We start from the raw sequence: 20,427 nt of genomic DNA, 5'->3' as shown, positions 1-20,427 counted from the left end.
AATATCTGCATTCTTATATCATCTGATAATTTTCTGCTCAACATCGTTGTTTCATAGCATCAGTTGAAGCTCTTGACATTCCTCGTCACTTCAAAGAAGCTATGCGTGACAAAGTCTGGAGAGACTCGATGGGTACTGAGGCTGTGGCATTGGAACGACAGCATACATGGGATTTGGAACATTTGCCACCGGGTAAAAAGGCCCTCGATAGTAGATGGATCTATACGATCAAGTATAGAGCAGATGGTACCATCGAACGTCATAAATCCAGACTTGTCGTCTGTGGAAATAGGCAGAAACATGGAGTTGATTACACAAACACGTTTTCACCGGTCGCCAAAATGACAACAGTCCGAGTGTTTCTTGATTATTATGCGGCTAAAATGAATCATGAGGTCCATCATATGGACGCTCACAACGCTTTTCTCCACAGCGATCTTCATGAAGAAGTCTATATGAAGATACCGCAGGGATTTTCTGATCTGAATGAAACTCGGGTATGTAGACTCCGAAAATCTCTTTATGGACTAAAGCAATCTCCCCGATGTTGGTTTATGAAACTCACAGACGCTCTCCTCAAGTATGGCGTCACACAAACCAAGTCCGACTATACTCTGTTTGTATATTCAAAGAACGGGGTCTCGCTACATATTTTGGCCTATGTGGACGGTTTGATAATTTCAGGAAGTACACCGGAGACCATCAAATTACTCAATAATTATCTCTCTTTGTGTTTTCATATGAAGGATCTTGGTTTGCTCAAATATTTTCTGGGTATTGAGGTGGCTAGTGGACCATCTGGTTTTTATTTATGTCAGCGAAAGTATGCCACTGAAATTGTTACTGAGGCTGGTCTTCTCGGGTGTAAGCCGGCTGGGGCTCCCATGGACCAGAACCATCAACTTGGTCGTGTAAAGGGACCAGTGATCTCGGAACCTGCACGTTACCGCAGACTGGTGGGTCGCCTTATTTATCTTCTTACTACGCGGCCTGATCTTACATATGCAGTGCACATACTGTCACAATTCATGCAAACACCTAAAGAAGAACACTGGCTTGCTGCGTTAAAGGTAGTTCAGTACCTGAAAGGGACGCTGGGTCAGGGTATTATCTTGCGGGCTAAGTCTTCAATGCATGTTACTGGCTGGTGCGATTCAGATTGGGGAGCCTGCAAAACCAGTAGGCGCTCGCTGTCAGGTTGGATAGTTCAGATTGGTGATTCTCCAATATCATGGAAGACCAAGAAACAAGACACAGTTTCCTGCTCGTCGGGAGAGGCTGAATATCGGGCAATGGGGGCTGCGACGAAAGAGCTCTTATGGCTGAAAGGGTTACTAAAGGAGATGAGAGTCGAACACAAAGAACCGATGACACTCTACTGTGATAGTCAGCCGGCTATCCATATCAGTTCGAACCCCATATTTCATGAACGAACAAAGAATATCGAGATTGAATGCCATTTCATCAGAGACGAGATTGTTAAAGGAGTTATCAAGCCAGCTTATGTTTCAACAAGAGATCAACTTGCAGACATTCTTACGAAAGCTTTGGGAAGGAAGGAGTTCGAGATATTTTTAGACAAGCTGGACATTCGAAACTTACATGCTCCACCTTGAGGGAGGGGTATTGAGATATGATCTCCATATATTCGGATATATCTATATTTCCTATTCTACCGACTTAAACATTATTGTATTAGGTTTATGAAGATATCTTGAGAGATGTATATATACTTTGTATTCGTGATTATGAGAAGTCAAGTTGATATTCAGTAATTCATAACTTGTCAAATTTGAGTCAAATCAAAAGTTGAAGAGACAAAAATAGATTTCAATTGAGAAAACGAAACTTGGTGTTTTGTGATTAACCATCAACTTAATTTGGGAATAAGATAGTATTATATCATATAGTAATATAAATGGGTATAAAATTATTATCTTATTTTTGTTTCATATTGGTTAAAAGTTATAAAAAAAAAAATTAGATCCCCTTTCAACGTTGGCATTGGAAATTTATTTATCAACAAATTGGTATACTGTTTATATATGTCGTAAGCTCCCTATTAAACCAAATTGAAATTTCATCTGACATAAATCCTAACAAAACCCAAATCAAACCATAAAACTAACTCACAACCAAAAAAGATCTTATTCTGCCGTAAAGATTTTTCAATCCAAAAATTAATAATATTGTGACAACCCGCCCGTGGATTCCAAACTGGTTCTATAGAGCATCGACCCTAATCCTTCACATGTGAGTTTTCACTGACTTTTCCCTCTAGGTTATTGGTGTGTTTGGCGTTATTTAAAACCAAGACCTCACTATTTAACAACCCTTCCACCAAAAAAGTTGTCACCAATTAAGTTGCAGTTCCACGGGAGGAGTTGTCACAAATGTACTCTCTCTTTTGATAAAAAAAATTAATAACATATTTACAAAATGAAATACAATCGAACACAAACCTATTATCTTCTTTTTAATTTGGCAAAAAACAATCTAAAACCAAACCAAATTTCCCATTTGAATAATTGGTGATTATGATTATTGTCGGTTAATCGAGCTCATCAGGTTTCCTCAGTGTTGTTGACTTGTTTTGATTGATGCATTCTTGGTGATTATGATTATTGTAGAACTGTTTCTTTACTTACACGTATTCAACAGAGATATTCCTCGTTTAAATGCTCTATTCCTTGGGAACCACGCAGTACTCAGAAAATACAAATATGTAACTTTCATCAAACTTTTTTCTATTGATAGCAGAAAACATGTTGGTTCCCTCAAAACATATGTTTCTCTATTTATTCTACATGTCGCTATCTTTTCTTTGTCTTGGTCTCTCTCTCCCGTTCTTCCTCTATTGAGGACAAATGAGATCCTAGGAAACTAGAATGTTGTGTCGCTCACAAGCTTTACCTCCATTTTCACCCCACCACTTCTCTGCTTGTTCTTCAGTAAACTGTTTCCGGCTGCACAAGAAACATCGACGTTACATGTCAGCATGATGAACGAGCCACGTAAAATGATATGTCTTGTCGTGTTGGTTTAAAAAGGCGAGATTGTATTAGCATTTTAAGAAGAAAAAGAAGCATTCATGTACCTGAACCGGACACGCTTGAGTTCATTACCACCACCAGGTAAAGACAACAGTGTCAAATAAACTCCAGGTTCGTCTTGCACAACTCTCTCTGCCTTCTCATTATGTCTTCTATGTCCATTAACAAAACTCTTACTTAAGTTGTTTTCTGATTGACTATCATGAGGGACCATACTTCTTATATGTGTCTGGGAACTAGTCTGAGTTTGACTCTCTGATGTTGTCTCTTTTTCTGTGTGTAAGTTAGTGCTAGTATCATCCTTTTGAGGTACTCTTCCAGACATTTCCTTCAACTGCAAGACCATTGTTAACATTATGCGACATGGATATAAGAAACATAAGAAGTACGATAAATGTACCTGAGTGGTTAGAGATCTAATAACTTCTTTTGCGGATCTGTTTTCCTCTGCTTCATCTGCTGCCATTGCAGTGACCACTTTCAACTGCCTTTTAGTTTTTTCAAGTTCTTCTTCAAGTTGTTGTGTTTTGGAAGTAAGTTGTTCTACCTTCATTTTTCATTAGATATTAAATATTAGATGCATGCATGTGATATACAGCTGAAAATAAAAGATGGTTAGAGAGAAGAAGTACATGTTCCTTTAGACCCACAATTTCTTGACCAAAACTGTCTTTTATGTGTCTAGATTCATCAGTTGTTACTTCATGAGATGGGCGTGGACTAGTTGACTTCACTGAAACTGGAGACGCTGTGCGAGAGCTAACTCTTGAACCAGGAACTTTAACTATCATATTTTTGGAGATTCTAGGCCAAGCTATTGATCCTCTTAATAACGGCGACATAGCTGGCTGTAAACTGCCTAAGGCGAAGACATTACTGTTACTTACTTCCGGTTTCACGTCTCTTTTGTTGTGTCTTCCTTCACCATATTGCACTAAAGAGTCAGCCGAGGCTATTCTGGAGTGCGGTGAGAGGAGTTTTGGAGTTTTTTCTGAAACATCAGTCGATTTTCGCATATTCAAAAGGTTTCTTGTACGTGGAGTTGGTGGAGGAGGAGACAGTTCTCTAGACCTTTTCAGCTTGGTAAAACATCCATAACACACTCTATATGGTTTGTTCATATCAGGCGCAAGAGCAGCTCTCAAAGACTTTCTACTGCTGCATACTTTACAAAAGATGAGACCACAGTTGTAACAGTTGTGACGTTTTCTTCTAAAGTTGAAAGGGTTACGGCAACCAGCACAGAGAGAATGTTCAGAGCCAGGTACCCATTTGTTAAGACAAATCACAGCAGTGAAGTTGGAACCACATGTTATAGCCTTGACTTGTTTTTCTTTCAAAAACCCAACAACAGCAGGTTCTCTTTTGTTCTCAACGGTTCCGTGTCCTAACTGACCATTTAATCCTTTTCCCCAAGTGTAAACCTCTGATTTAGATGTCAACACAGCCACATGATGAGAACCACACGCAATCTCCTCTACACAAGTCTCTGCTATGTCTCCTTCGACGCGTGAAGGGACCTTCTCCTTGGCCGTAGGGTTGCCCAGCTGGCCGTAAGCCGGGCTACCCATTGTAAACACATGTCCATTGGATGTAAGAGAAACGGTGAGACTATGGCCACAAGCAACTTGGCAGATTTTTTCATCTGTCAATGAGGTTACGCACTCAGGGAGTAGCTTTGCCGCATTGTCACCATGACCAAGCTGGTTTTTCTCACCATCTCCCCATGTGAACAGTTGTCCACACGAAGAGTAGAGCTCTGCATCAGATGCTTCATTTGTAACCTCCACCACTGCAGCTGTATGCCAAAATCCACAAGCAACCTTCATTACTCTTACTTCACTTAGGCTTTCAACTACGCGCGGAACACTAGAGCTTGTTCTGTCTCCATGACCTAGTGCACCAAAACATCCGTCTCCAAATGTAAACAACTGTCCTGATGATGCAACCACTGCTGTATGCCAAGGACCACAAGCCACATAAGACACATGCATTCCTTGTAAGACACCAGTCACCCTCTTGGGAATCCAGCAGCTGGATTCACTCCCATGACCAAGCAAATCGACATTTCGAGTGCCGTCACCCCAAGTATAAAGATCACCAGATTGAGTAACAGAACATGTATGAAATTCACCACAGGCTAAAGATTTGAAATTCATCCCTCTGACACTACTAATGAACTTTGGTTGGTGAGTATCTTTTTCTAAGCCATGTCCTAGTTTCCCACCTGTTCCCTCTCCCCAGCTGAAGATCTCTCCTTGTTTTGTAACTAAAACGGCATGACACCTACCGCATGCTATGTTTTGAGCATCGAGAACTATTGTTGACTCTAATGCTTTTGGTAAAAGTGCATCCTCTGTAGTGGAATGTACTGTCTTTCCAGTACCACTTAGTACACCATCACTTATAGCTTCACCCCAGAGGAAAACATCACCTAAAGCATCAAACTCTTCGTGATACGAACCGTGGCTAGATGTACTCACAGCGCTAGATAGGCTGAGTCTAGCCAGGTCACCCCCCGTGGAGAACCGTGAATTCGGGTTTTCGACATTCCCAGGAGAAATAGGACAGTATAGGTTAGGATTGAGAGTATTGGCTTCTGTCTGATTGTTATTGGCTGGTGCAGTTATTGAGACAATGTCAGAAAAGACTTTTCCTAACCGGTTTGGTGTAGAAGTCTCGGTAGAGGGCTGAGTAACTTGATCCTGTAGGTAACAATAATGCAAAGTATAAGGTTGTTGTTTCAAATTTTCATAAAGAACGTTAAATGTTGTGGTACTCACAAGGATTGATACGAAGGGAGACACTCTCCGTGCATGAGGGGTTGGACATTCAGGTGAAGTGATCTCAGGTTTAATAGTGTTTTTCCATTTGGAGATTTTTACACGAGTGATCAGTGCCTTCAAACCAACAACCCACACTTCTGCTTCGTCCTTGTCTTTACATATCTAAACAAAAACATCATCAACATCATAATGGATTAATGGATAAATAAAATATGATGTTTCACGATTTTTTCCTTCTAGACCTTGATGTTATGTACATGTAGCGTTCAAGTTCATGGTCAAACGAATGCTATTTCATGGTAAGATTGCATTAAAAAGACTCACCAAATCCAAGGACCTATCAGGACATATGAGGGAAAAGGACTGATACTCTTTCTCCGGTCGTGGATATCTCTTAAATGTAGCCTGAAACAAACTTTAGCCGTTGAGTCTAGGATGAGGTAAACAAGAAACCATCTTACTAAGTTGAAATGTAATAGAAACAGATTTCAGAAGCGTTTTTTTTTTGTTCAAGGAAATGTACTTGTTTACATGCATATTGCATTCATGAGAAAACTGACCGTGCGTTGTCCAGGAACAATTCTGAGGACTTGACTAAGCTTAATCTGCTTCTCTTCTTTGCCAGAGTACCATACTAATGTTGACTCGTCCTAGGATAATATATTCACATGTTTAAATTAAATAGCAAACAAGAAGAATATAAACGGAAGATGTTATGGCGTCCAAGAAAATCTTACACTTGTAAGCTGGAATGGACAGAACTTAGGCTTCCCCCTGCGACCGTATTTCAGCAAGTAGGAACCTTTCTTAAGTGACGTAATGGCCTGTTGGATTTGGTCAAAAAGGATCAATTTCCAATGACTTATACAGAGGAACACAGGTTGATGAAAAGAGAGAGAGCACATCCTAAGCATATATGAACAGAAGTAGTCCATATTCTAATCTTTGTTCAATCATTCAACAACAAAAGATTAAGGGACAAGTTCTTGTAAAAAAACTCTTAAGAATATAGTTTACCTGTTCGACGTCTCTCTCAGCCATTGGAACGGAAAATAACTAGTTCCCTTTTGGAACATTATCCAGCAAATCGTTTAACATCACTCGAATCTCATTTCATTGCATGAAGACGAGTCCCTATCTAACGCATGCATGCATGGTAGTTACCAAGAAGTAAGCTTCCGTTAAAAAATTGAAATTTTTTTCAAAAAAAGGAATCCAAAACTCTCACGTCCAAAATGTACATCAACCAGAATATCAAAATCCAACTCCTAGAGATATACGAACAATTTTTACTGCACGTATTCCTCACCAGACCTAAGAACCCTAGCTAGCTATATAGCTTCTTCAAAAATATGTTCCGATGCCAAGTCTCTGATGAGGAAGCGATCCTCGAAAAGAATCTCGGATCAACGTCAAAACGTGGGACGTAGAAAGGTGTAACGTCGAGGTTGAACGCCGGCGAGGAGAATGGAGGGAGAATTCGAGAGGCTCTTGGTGATTTGAGAATATACGCCTCTGGTTTGCTCTCGTATCAAAACCTTTTCTTTTTTTTTCTTGAATTTTTTATTTTTGTTTTATTTGATTTTATCTGCTTCATCTTGAGAGAGAGAGAGAGAGAGAGAGGCATAGCCAGCCTAACAGTAGCCGCCTCTCTCCTTTTGGAAGCTTGAGCGAATGTATAACTAAAATTTTCCATCTCGTTTGAATTTTTCATAAGCTTTTACATTATGCCATGTCAGCAATTAAAGACAAAAATCGCATATTTTGAAGCGGGGCCCATTTTGACAAATGCCCCTACACGTTAAAGATCGGACAAAGTTGGGCCCCACGAGATTGACTTTAAGTAATGGGGACACTATAGGAGTGAATTATTTTATGTGCTTTTCAAACAAGTAAGCATGCAATGAGAAATTAATTAGGATCCGTATGTGATTGGTTCAATTATTAAAATAAATAATTGTTAATAAATAACTAAATTATATGTTTGACCAACAAATAAATTGTATTAAAATAACAATATTAAATGGTTGGGATAATTTTTTTACCAGTTGAGATGCTATAATAATACTAAGGTTAGATCATACATTTTGATGCTTTTATATTTTGTAATGAGGACTGCTATATATAATATGATTTTTCTTTCTCGCTGTTTTTTTTTGTCACAGATACAGATGAGAAAAAATCATAAAAATTTCAATCGATCTAGTTTCAGGTTTTCTGTGTGTATACCAGCCCATTGTTCAGATGATTTGGAAGAACAAACCTTATATCAAATAGAGGATACAAGACACAAACCTGGCAATTATAAAAGCGATATATAAGACAATAGTCACACATCTAGCTTACAACTGAATGTGGCCAAAAAGGATGGCGATAACAGTGATCGACCACCCATTATAAACATGGTAAACTTAGTATCTATAGTCGTCATCAAAGGTCATATAATCATTGCTTCCTCCTCCTCTCCTCCCTCTTTCATAACTATCCTTCTGCATCCAAAACAACGTTAATTAAACATTTAAACATAAACAACCGTTTTTCAAAAAAAAAAATAATAATAACCAATCAATACACATGTTTATACATATGTAAATGATTTTGAATTTACCCTGACGATCATTCGCTCAAATGCGTCAGTGCCGTGTTTTTCCATGTATTTCTCAGCAGCAGTGAGGATGTCATCGTCGTCACGTTTGGGGAAGAAATTCAATTTCTTTTGAGGAACATACCAAATATTGGTGGAAGCTCTTTGAGGATTCATGTAGAATGGCCTGATAAAATGTCTGTAGACATGTTCTGCTCCATTAAACTGTGGTAGCACAAGCCAGCATATCCCGATCAGCTTCAAGAACGGCCATATCGGAAACCTTTCATGTGTGTTTTAATTATCAGAAAAAAACTTTTGATTACTGTGACTGAACTAGCATTAAAAATAGTGCTTACAAAGTAAGAATATCAACGTAATAAATAAAACTAACCAATCAAGAAGTTTGGAGAAAATGAGTTCGAAGAGGGAGATGATTGCATAGAGAACCCAGTAGGTGAGCCATTGCTCGTCTTCTGCTAATGATTTTGTCTCTATGGCTTTCACTGATGCATATCTGTTCATTTTTTGTTAACATAATTAAGCATATTCCAATTTAATTTTGTAATAAAATAGTTGAATACTACAAGACCATATGCCCAGTGCCTTGGATTCTAAATGGGTGTGTGTGGATATACGTGCATCTGAGAAAAAAAAATCATTTTCTTTAATCTTTATTGATTAAATTTTCAAAGGTTTAGTTTTTTGCATTTTTCCCCTAAGAGTTTCCAATGTTCATATATATCTGAATGAAAGATTAACAAAACATACACAATTAAATAGAGGGACATAGATTTCACTTACAGAGGGTAGACGAGAGCAACCAATGGGCTGCAGAAGCAAAAGCAAAGCAAGTTTCAGTTTTTAAAAAAAAATCTACACACAAAACTAAACTTATAAATCAGTAAAATAACTAAAGAGGGTATCTCTTTCAACATTAGAATCAAGAAAGAACATAGACAATGTAGTTGAAACTCTGTAGAAATAAAACTAAGGAAACAAGATAAGATCTAACTAATTAACAAGAAGAAGAAAAACAAGATAAGGATCTGTAAAGAGAAATAAAAGAGAAGGGAAAGAGAGACATACAGAGCAAGGACATCGAAGTTCTTGATGAGAACTTGAAGAACATTATCATCTCCAGAATTAGAAGGCATTAATACTACCCTCCAGGCTCCAGTTTCTTAAAACTTTTTTTTTTCTTCTTCTCTTTCTGACTTTCTCTCTATGTTAAAAAAACTAAAGTGGAGGCCAGGTCTTTTTTTTTAACTCGGAGGAGGCCAGGTCTTACCTTGGTCCATTATGACCTCTCCTTTCATTTTTTTTTTTACTTTGCATATTAAAAATAAAATGATATTAAAGCATTTTTATCGCAAGGATAGCATGATTATTGGGGGTTCTTAGGGTGGAGTTTTTATCGGAATATAAGAATCCGTCTCTTAACTTTTAACTAAAAAAGTTAAGAACTGGTTCTTAAAACTTTTTAAGAACTAGTTCTTAACTTTTTTAGTTAAAAGTTAAGAGACGAATTCTTATATTTCGATAAAAACTTCACCCTAAGAACCCCCAATAATCATGCTCTAAAACGTACGAGAGAAAGAGTAATTAAAATATATATATAAAAAAAGAAAATGAGAGAGAATGAAGATAATTTTTCTAAAAGAAAATTTGAGAACATGTTTTGAAACTTTTTTATAGAAAAAACATGTTTGGAAAGTTTTCTGTCCTTTTATCATTGGTTCAGTTAATTATTAAATTATATAAATTTTAAATAGATATTAATACTTTGTTTGTAAATTACGGTATGATAGAAAAAATCTTCGATATTTAAACCAATGAGCATACTCTTATGCAACTTTAGTTACTTTTGAGTTCTGCTCGGTAGATTTAATACAAAAATATGATATTATTTATCGTATTTGACCAAAAACTAGTACTTTGTATCAGATATCTAAAAGACAGTTGAATGAGGAATGAGGAATGAGGAATGAGGAATGTAAGTTATATGGTGAATGCATCCTAATATGGTACTGCATCCAAATATCCACTTGTCTAAGGTCTAAACTCGACCCGTTTCTCTGATCTCCAGCTAATAATGGGCCTTAAGAGCCGATGGATTGTATATAGCCCGTATCAGTAAATGTGGATGGAGAAACTATAAGCATCGTTAAAATTGGGGCTGAGCAAAGACAATTAGATACACTAATTAGGATCTTTGTTTATTTTGTTCGATATCATACACGAAAAAGTTGAAAATGAAATGACAATTATGCCTAAGGATTAGTAACATTAACTAGTATATGTTCCTACATAATTTTTTTTTTTTTGGACAAACAAACATTATCTCAAGAGGAGTCTAAGCTCCCAAAATGGAGTTCATTACAGAGGCAGTGGGCTGATTTTGCCATTGAATCAGCTTCACTATTGAAGTTTTTAGAGATGAAGTGAAAAGAGATAACATCGAAGAAAGCAAGAAAATGATAGATATCAAACATGATACCGAACAGTTCAGGCTGACTCTCTCCCTTCTTCAACAAGTTGATCAGAGATAAGGAATCAGATAGAACCACCAGGGATCGGACGTTTGAATAAACGGCCAGGGAAACCGCGCAATGAACAGCTATGGCTTCTGCCATTAGAGCTGACGAAACATGGCTATGCGCTTCAGAAATGTTGGGGAGAGAACACGCATTGACGCCAGAGAAGACTCCCCCTATACCACAGCCTCCCGAAGTTGCATTCCAAGCCGCATCGACATTACAGATCAAGACTCCCGGTTGGATCAGCGAAGGAGGGTGGGCAAAGCGTTGTTGCTGGTGGTGAACTGCGAGACTGCAGGGAGGAACATACTTATTAGGAATTTGAGCATTGTTCCACTCTTTTGCATCTTGGATGCTCTTGAAAACTATCCCTTGAACTGTAAAAACTTTATTCTCAAAGAAAAGTTTGTTTCGAGCTTTCCAAAGGTTCCACACAACCCAAGGCCATAGCAGAGCACTCAATCCCACTGGTGGTAATGGGACGTAGTCCTTTCCAGATTTTATCAGCTCTGCTACAGAAGTTATCGTCACATGTGGCCTTCTAGCAATCGGTAACAGATTCCAGACCTCCTCCGCAAGGGGGCATTTCAACAGAATGTGTAGATCATCCTCATGCCTACTACACTTTTTACAATTGAAGCTCGGAAAACCTCTCCTTTCCAGGTTGGAGCTGACCGAAATAGCTTTCTTTGCCACCCTACAATAGAAGTCTTTCAGTTTGGGGCTAGTTTTGACGTTCCAGATGTGATTCAGCCAGTTCACAGGTTCGTATATAGTTTCCAAAGGTATATCAGCCGTCATAGCAATACCATACCCCGTTTTAGTGGAGTATTCTCCTGATTTTTCAGGGAGCCAAATCAGAGTATCTGGTGATGGTGTCGAGCTTGTTTTTATTCTAAAAAAAGTGTTCTCATACTGAGAAATAAGTCTCATGATTTTCTCAATATCCGACTTGTTCGAAAGGGAACATAACAAGCTGTTAACCTTGAGGGAGAAACCATCAAGTGGAGAAGGGCCCATCGGTTGGCATGGAGCTTTGAAAGATAGCCATGGATCGTCCCAAATGCGAATTGTCTTGCCATCACCTACCACCCAGCTAAGTCCTTTCCTCAGAATTTCTCTTCCCGCTAGGATGCTCCTCCAGCCATGAGACATAGTAGCAGGAGTTGGGCAGTCCATAAAGGTGTAGTTTTGAGCATACTTTCCCATTAACACCTGAGAAAGCAGCGAGTGGGGGTCTTTAATTAATCTCCAACCAATCTTCGCAAGCAAAGCATCGTTATTGGTTTCAATTTCACGATACCCGAGTCCACCAACATATTTCGACAGTGCCATTGCTTCCCATGTGACCCAACACATCTTTTTCTTTTCCGGGGTAGCATCCCACCAAAACCGTGTTAACAAGGACTAGATTTGAGAAACCAAAGATTTTGGGAGTTTGAAACACGACATAGCATAGCAAGGCATTGCTGATAGAACCGACTTGAGCATAATTTGCTTCTCCGCCCCGGATAGAAATTTCGCCGTCCAATTGTGTGCCTTTTGCCTTATCCTGTCCAGGATAGAAGCAAACATATCTCGCTTCTTGCGGCCAAACTGCTCGGGGAGACCAAGATATTTGCCTATCCCTCCTTCTAAAGAGATCTCCATTGTTTCCTTTACCCGAGCTCTGATGCAAGCTGGAGTTTTGGTAGAGAAGGTGATAGCGGACTTCAGCCGGTTTATCTTCTGTCCCGAAACTTCTTCGTAAGTTGATAAGATCTTCATTAAGGTTGTGACACAAGACTGTTTTGATTTACAGAAAAACATTGTGTCGTCTGCGAAGAGTAGGTGGTTGATAGAGGGACTGTTTCGTGAAACCTTGACTCCGGGGAGAGAGCCATCAGATTGACCCTTGGCGCACAGTGCTGAAAGTACTTCAGTACATAAAATGAAGATATGAGGCGATAATGGATCACCTTGCCTAAGGCCGCGAGATGGTCTGACCAGACCCTGTGGTGCTCCATTTATAAGAAAAGTATATGACATTGATTCCATACAGCTCATGATCCATGCAATCCAAGTTGGGGCGAAACCGAGCAGTCTTAGTACTTCCTTGACAAAACCCTATTCAAGTTTATCATAGGCTTTGCTCATATCAGTTTTAACCACCATAGAGCAATGTTTCTTTGCCTCCGACGTTCTCAGATAATGGAGAGTTTCATGTGTTATAAGAACATTGTCCGATATAGCACGACCCGTAACGAAGGCTGATTGCGTGTTGGAGATGAGGAGTGGCAGTAAAGGTTTGAGTCTCCGTGTAAGGATCTTTGTAATGATCTTGTAGTGAGTATTGCATAATGCAATGGGCCGATACTCCGCTACTGATCGAGGTCCGGTAGCCTTGGGAATGAGCCTGATGTGCGTCTCGTTCTGCTGCGGGTGTAAGTGACTAGGAATGAAAAAATCCCTGACGTCTTTTATCACATCTTTGTCTACAATGTGTCAATCTGATTGATAAAAGGTAGCTGAGAAATCGTCTGGTCCCGGAGCCTTGCCTCCATTTATTGATAGTACCGCTTCTTCAATCTCCGAATCACTCGGTATCGCTGTCAGCATATTTATCAACGAAAATTTTTAGAAATTAAGTAATCACAATTTGTTCTGGAAATAATGATAAAATGGTTATGGTGAAGATGGCGAATGAAAGGATTAGTGATTTTTGATTAAACGAAATAGAGAAGCAAGTGAGGGAATGATGATCATCTAATCTTTGCCAGATCAAAAACAAAAAAAGCCACATGAATACACTCTTCCATACTGGTCTTTTCACATACACAACTTCGTCCAAAGAACTCTATTTTAAGCATACATACTTTAGGGACATTTTAATTTCTATTGGACCTATCGGGTAACGCCAGATTACATCAACTAACTGTGCCATTTCCTTTTAGTGCAGATTTCTTTTTATATAAAATAAAACGCCGACATAAAGACAGTGATCGGTCATGACTCGTATCTTATTGTTTATCTCCAAAGTAGTACGTAAACAATAATAAACAAATATCAAAGAAGATTGTCGACAAAAAAAAAAATCAAAGAAGATTCATGAGATCATCGGTGACTATATATTATTTTCTTTCTTTTGTCAACGAAAAATCTAGTTTCGATCGCCTATTGCTATATTATTCTGATAAGATAGAATTACATTCCTCTAATAATGCTGCTTCCTAAAAAAATTGATTTCGTTAAAGTAACGTTTAGTTCACTAAAAATACATATGGTTATAAATAACCGGCAGGCCTATGATTCCAAGAAATGGTTCGCACCGATCTATAGAAGCTTCAAGTATTATACTCCCATTTAACGTAAACTATATATTATTTTCATACTAAAATAAATATTTTTATGTGAAGCAATATTTTGTTTCTATTAAGATATCAACTGTGTGAAAGCCAGTTCAAAAAAAAAAAAAGAAAGATATCAACTGTATATAAAAGTGTGTGTGTATGATTTTAGAATTGCTAACCACCCAATCCCATGCTCGTTAATATTTCTCATTTATATACAATGCAACGTAGGTCTACACGATCGTTTCGCTATATAATCCTGCATGGTAAGACCGTATATAACTTAAGAAGTACAATAATATCCATATAGACTGACACAAGATGCAGGGATATGGTTATTGCGAATGTTAAATTACTTTTGTATTATTTGTATAATGAAAATTTCCTTGTTAATTTTACATCATCAAGTGTCATGTCTCCACTATAGATATATAATCGATGCTGCGTTTCATCCATCAACGAAAACTTTTAGAAATAAAAGATGAAGCTCGAATCTATGACCTACAATAGTTTTAGTGACTTGCATGAGTATTGGGTTTGCATCGAGATCTACATATATCCTACTCAGATATTAAATTTCGTTCTAGACATTGTTTCCAGTATTTGTTTCATCAACTTTCGGAAGAGAATGAAAGATCTTGGATGAATGTTTTGGGTGTTCGAAATTCACAATCTTTGCATGTAAATACATTATTATTTAACAAGAATTAACGTATATCTTAAATCTCCAAACGTAGCAAGCTTCGACCAGATGAGATTTTTTATAATTTACTTCTTCTATGTTACGTTCCTGCGCTCCGCAATATATAAGTATATAGCGATTGACCATTCACAAAAGTAACGCCGAGCATCTCCAAAAGCCCCCTTATTTTAAGGTTTGACAAAACTTCAAATATAAAGTTTGAGGATGTTTCTCTCCGAAAGCAAAACCATATATTAAACTTTAAAACTTTTATATTTTACATAACATTCCTTATGTTTAACAAAACTTAACTAAAAGCATAAATCTTTTATAATAACTATAAAGTATTATAAACAAAGCTATAAATATTATATTAAAATATTCCATGTAAAAACATACAAACTAATTCATTAAATTTAAATAAGTTACATAATTATTCAGTATAATGACTTTCATAATGTTCACATATATGATCAATTAAGGCATTTTGAAATGATAAATGAACTTTTTTATTTTGTATCTTGTATTCAATTTTTTTGTATTTTGTCTTTATTTGATGTAGTACTATTTTTATATAATATTTTTCGTACTGTTAATAAAATATTTTGTATTAAAAATGACTAAAATAATTAAACAAGAAAGTTAATAACATTATTAAAAGTTACAAAAGTAAAAGGACTAGAAAGTAAGGAACCTTAAATATAAGAGCAAGTCTATTGGTAAGAGACCCTAATGGGCTCTCATGAATAAATTAGTAGTTTTTTTGGTGATTTGTAAAGTTAAGAACTCTTGTTAGACTAATTAATTTTCTTATCCTCCAATGGGAGAACCTCGTTAAGGTTCTTAAATTTTTTTTTTTTTAAGTTGCACAAAACATTTTCTAAGAAAGATGAAAGATATGTTAAAGATATGAACTCTATGGTGACTCACCACTCGATACATTATGAAAGATATGAAACATGAGCAGACAGTGAGAAAGATCACAATGTTATTACATAGAAGACAAAACAATTTCATATAAAACTTAATGAGAAAGATCACAATGTTACAGACTCGACAAAGTATTAACTCAGACACGATACAAACTAATGGCAATCACTTCACCGCAACTCAAACTAATGCCAATCACTTCACCGCAACTAACACAAACCATAACACTAAATTACATTTAATTCCAAACCTAATCGATACCTACACTCTTAAAAGAAAAGTATACTAAACTCTTCCCAAATGAAATGAAACAGGGATGCTTTGATGATGGTGACTCCGTTTCTGACAGAGAGTGGGTTCCCTGGCTCCAGCGCACAGCTTGATCACTGATTGATTCCACTAATTACCTGAAGAAAACAAGCAAGGAAAATGATGTTTGATTCCACTAATTACCTTGCATCCTACAAATTTGATCAATCAGAACCGATCCACCACGAAAGTAAAAAATAAAAATGGAATTAAAGAACTGACTTGTTGTTACAGAAGAATGTGTGTGGAAAACTCCGTTTATAACCCCATTACCAAAAGACACATTGCAACATTAAAAATGTGATCACAAGTATAATTCAAAACATTGCATATTATCTATCTATATGATTTGATTAACTCAATCTCACCATACAAAGAGGTCTAAAAAAATCAAATCTGAGACAAATCATATACATATAAAGTCCTCGTCAGAGAAGAAGACGAGGAAGCCAACGATGAAAAAAAAGACCGAACCTTTGAGTGATTCCTACCAATGCTAAGACCCAGAGCTAAGTCGAGCTCTGCTACTCTCACTGACTTGTCGGGAGAATAAGAATCCTCCGACGATAGAGCGGCGGCGGCGGTGTTGTCGTCTCCTTCTTCAGCTGGTGGTGATACTCCGATCATCACATTCACAGACCCACTCGACAAATAAACATCTCGGAAACCACTCGTCGTTTCCAAAATCAATCAAGAATGGAGGAGGAAGAAGCCGACTGATTTCGTGAGGCCAAGGAGAGAGAGACATTAAGGGGTGGGCGAATAGGAGACTGCCATGTTAGGGTTCCTTACCGATTCTAGAAAGCTCATTTAAAGACCTGGTTCTTTCTTTTTTTCCCCTTTTTCATTTTTTTTTTCCTTTTGCTTGAAACTCTTCTTAGGAGATCCCCTATGGAGGTGGTCTAAGGTTTTGTACAGTGAAACCTTATATTTGAGGTTTCACGGTACAAAATCTTAAAATTTAAGGTTTTTGAAATTGCTTTTGGAATACACAAAATCTTATATTTGAAGTTATAAGGGGACTTTTGGAGATGATCTTACGAAAGCTATAAATTGAATCAACTAAAGTATTTAATCCTGCATATATATATATATATATATATAGAAGACGACCTGCTGGAACTAATATGGCACCATATCTAAATGCATCCCGTTCGTGTACACACTTTTCTCTGAAAAAATAAAAGAATCGAACTAAGTGCCATAACTCCACCTCAGCCATTCAAACCACTAGGCTACTAGAGGTTTTTCACACTTATAATTACTTAATTAGTAACCAAAAAATCTCACCGGTCAAGGGGAACCAAAAAACGATATGTGATTCACACTAGGGAAAATAGTAGATTAGATAGAAATGTGACAGGAATAAGCTCATAATACATGCATATGTACCTATTCCAGACAATGTGGTGGAGGGAATCAAATCATGAACAAATTAAACGGAAGATATATAGTAATTTGGTATGGGAAAGTTTTATTAATACCGAATCATCATACATATATATATATGAAAATTGTTCGAAAACATTCGTCAAGTAGTGTGACACATAATAAACCTCTCTAACTTAAGTGTATAGAGGAAAAAACATTTCACAAGATAAATACTAGTTGAGGCTAAACCCTCTAGAAGAAAAGACGATGCCCAGTTGCGAAAACCACATACTATATATTGAATAGTCACGTTCTTACTTACTTAACTAATACATTAATTAATCAGAAGAATAACGAAATCGAGCAGAACTCACGTGATAAACCTCTCGCACTCAAGAGTATAGAGGAAAAACACTTCCAGAAAAGAAACAAAACCACTAACTAATTGTTAGAAGAATGAAACCCGAGCAGACTCCCATAATAATCACATTTCACAAGACAACAACTAATTGAGGCTAAACCCTTTTGAAAAAATCAAAACCAAACTTGGTTTCAAAAACCACATACATATATCGAATAATCACGTTCTTACTTAATACATTAACTAATCGGAAGACGAATGGAACCTGAGCAGCATTCGTTGGATATTATAATTTATAAAGAAAAATATAAAGAAGCAATGCAAAAAAAAAAATCACGCTTGTTTAAAAACAATCAAACAAACGAAAGAACAAATTAAAAATAAAAATAAATCTCACAGATATATTGTTTGTGTGTGTGTTTTTTGCCTAGGAATGATGACTCGTGCTTCCATCTTCTTGATGGCTGTGATGATGATCTCCTTCGCGGTTTTGCTGGCTCGCCGTCTCCTGAACCGGCCGGTAAGCAGCGTTCAACGCCGCTAAAACTCCGTAATGGTTATGATCTCCACCTCCTCCTCCGTAACCAGACGCCAAAGGCTGTCCAGAAAACAAAGCAATAGGAGCTGCAAAATTCATCAGATGTACTCCTCCTCCTCCTGCTCCGCCTCCTCCACCGCCACCACCGCTCGTGTTGTAAACTTCACCCGAATGATGAGGGTTGATATTAAAAGCCCAAAGATTCTGCGTACTGTCACCACTACTCCAAAACGGTGCCGTAGTAGGAGTTTGACTCGTTGGCAAAGATCCAGCCGTTGATTGAACTAAATAGTTCCCCATCTGGTTGTGGTCTAAAAGCTGCGAAGAAGAAGAGGAATGCGACTCGTGCTTGGGACGCACCTGATGAGGATGAGCCATCGTAGGCGAGTGAAAGTAATAGCTGCTTGGAGCTGTACGAAGATGAGCAGCGGAGAGAGAAGATCTTGAGCTGCGAAGTGAGATATTAAGAGAAGCGAAGTTAGCCGGAATGGTTCCAGTCCCTGTAGCGGCTATAACCGCCGGCTCAGCTTGCTGGAGAAGCCACTCGATGGTTTCACCGTCGGACTTATGACCTAGCTCACGTGTGAGCTGAAAGACACGTGCGGCGCACATGGCAGGCATACGGATCCGACGGCCTCGGCCTTCGACTTTGGTGTGTCTGTCCTTAGTTGAGGTTCGCTTTGGGGGCGGTTTCTTGGAGAGGGCGTTAGGTTCGGAAGAAGAAGCTGATGGGATGATGGCTAAGGAAGTGGAAGAGGAGGAAGAAGAATCAAGAAGCTGGAGAGGGAAGTTTGGTCTATGATGATTCGGGTTATGATCCGGATCAGGATCCATTGATGATGATCGAAGATGGCTGTGGTGGGGAAGTGGGACTACTGTCTCTGTTAGATCTTTATGTGAGCCATACTTTCTCTCTCTATCTTCTGTTTTTTTATTTGTTATTATAGAGAGAGAGGTTATGGTCCTTCAGGACATGAAACTCCTTTCAGATGGGAAGCTTAGCTGTGTGTCTGTGTCTGAGAGAGAGAAGGTTAAAGCAATGAATATGAAAGCATAGACTTTTTTTTTCTTCTTTGCTTTATATCTTTTGTGTTTTTTTTATTTTGGGAATTTTATTTACATTATAAACTGTTCCCTTTGAGAAATTTTCGTTATTTGTGGAAATAAAAGATGGGTTACGTGGTTTTCATTCAGTACAATTATTCAAATAGTATGTTTTTCTTTTTAACGTACAGTGACCGAGTTGAATAAAATAAGAGGAATTCGTATTTGTTGCGATATTTTATAATAACACAACCCTATCTGAACACTCTATTACATTCTTTCCAATAATTTAAAAGGCGATGTCAGTTTGCGTCGTTACTGCTAACTTCAGGTCGATCGCGAAATTAAATGTACAGTTAGCGAAAAGTTTAGCGATGAAGATCTCAATGCAGAAGTTACAAATACAATCTTTTGTACCTACGTGAAAACAGAATAATAAATAGATGGAATTATTATTGACAGTTATTAATCCATGGCTCTATGGTAGATCACGAGATCCACATGATAGAATCCAGCTGCCTTTTTATGAAACAGATAAATTATTTTAATATGTGTAATGTGTCTCTTCAATGAGTATGGAGTTTAATATTATTATCTACAAAACCATATAGTTGCACCCGAAATAAAAACCATATATAAAGCTATATAAATAAAAATAAAAAAGGAAATTTGTATTGCTTCTGCTTTGTTTCCACCATTGGTGTTATCTCATTGACATACAATTGTCTTTAGCACTAAATTTGGCAAACTTATTTTGATACTCTGATGTGGACCATATAGTTTATTTTTATATATTAGTGAAATTTTACGACTATTAATGAAGAAGTTTCCTTTCTTATGTGATGATTATTCAACGCATAGACAGTTCCCTATACTGTTTTTTTTTTGTTAGTTTCCGTG

The 20,427-nt window shown here is 37.5% G+C and overlaps 3 protein-coding genes across 3 annotated transcripts; all 3 read right to left on the bottom strand.

Annotated features, from left to right (window-relative positions):
- Positions 1–2,779: 2,779 nt before the first annotated feature.
- On the bottom strand, positions 2,780–7,377 carry LOC106325505. Its single transcript, XM_013763551.1, has 9 exons — positions 6,857–7,377; positions 6,577–6,663; positions 6,400–6,489; positions 6,164–6,244; positions 5,837–6,001; positions 3,686–5,758; positions 3,454–3,600; positions 3,098–3,387; positions 2,780–2,966 (listed from the first exon to the last, which is right to left on the bottom strand). Exons 1-9 carry the CDS (start codon positions 6,878–6,880, stop codon positions 2,876–2,878), a joined length of 3,048 nt encoding a protein of 1,015 aa, XP_013619005.1. The 5' UTR covers positions 6,881–7,377; the 3' UTR covers positions 2,780–2,875.
- Positions 7,378–8,084: 707 nt separating this feature from the next.
- On the bottom strand, positions 8,085–9,663 carry LOC106325324 (HVA22-like protein c). The gene is made up of 5 exons (XM_013763363.1): positions 9,513–9,663; positions 9,228–9,254; positions 8,818–8,940; positions 8,448–8,706; positions 8,085–8,328 (listed from the first exon to the last, which is right to left on the bottom strand). Exons 1-5 carry the CDS (start codon positions 9,578–9,580, stop codon positions 8,251–8,253), a joined length of 555 nt encoding a protein of 184 aa, XP_013618817.1. The 5' UTR covers positions 9,581–9,663; the 3' UTR covers positions 8,085–8,250.
- Positions 9,664–16,041: 6,378 nt separating this feature from the next.
- LOC106322681 (transcription factor TCP15-like) lies at positions 16,042–19,544 on the bottom strand. The gene is made up of 2 exons (XM_013760783.1): positions 18,343–19,544; positions 16,042–16,311 (listed from the first exon to the last, which is right to left on the bottom strand). The coding sequence occupies exon 1, from the start codon at positions 19,315–19,317 to the stop codon at positions 18,373–18,375; it is 945 nt and encodes a 314-aa protein (XP_013616237.1). The 5' UTR covers positions 19,318–19,544; the 3' UTR covers positions 16,042–16,311; positions 18,343–18,372.
- Between the last annotated feature and the right edge of the window lie 883 nt (positions 19,545–20,427).

Source organism: Brassica oleracea, chromosome C2 (genome assembly GCF_000695525.1).
Source record: "Brassica oleracea var. oleracea cultivar TO1000 chromosome C2, BOL, whole genome shotgun sequence".
NCBI classification, from domain to species: Eukaryota; Viridiplantae; Streptophyta; class Magnoliopsida; order Brassicales; family Brassicaceae; genus Brassica; species Brassica oleracea.
Note: the sequence above shows the minus strand (reverse complement) of the source record. Positions and strands in the feature narration are given on the sequence as shown.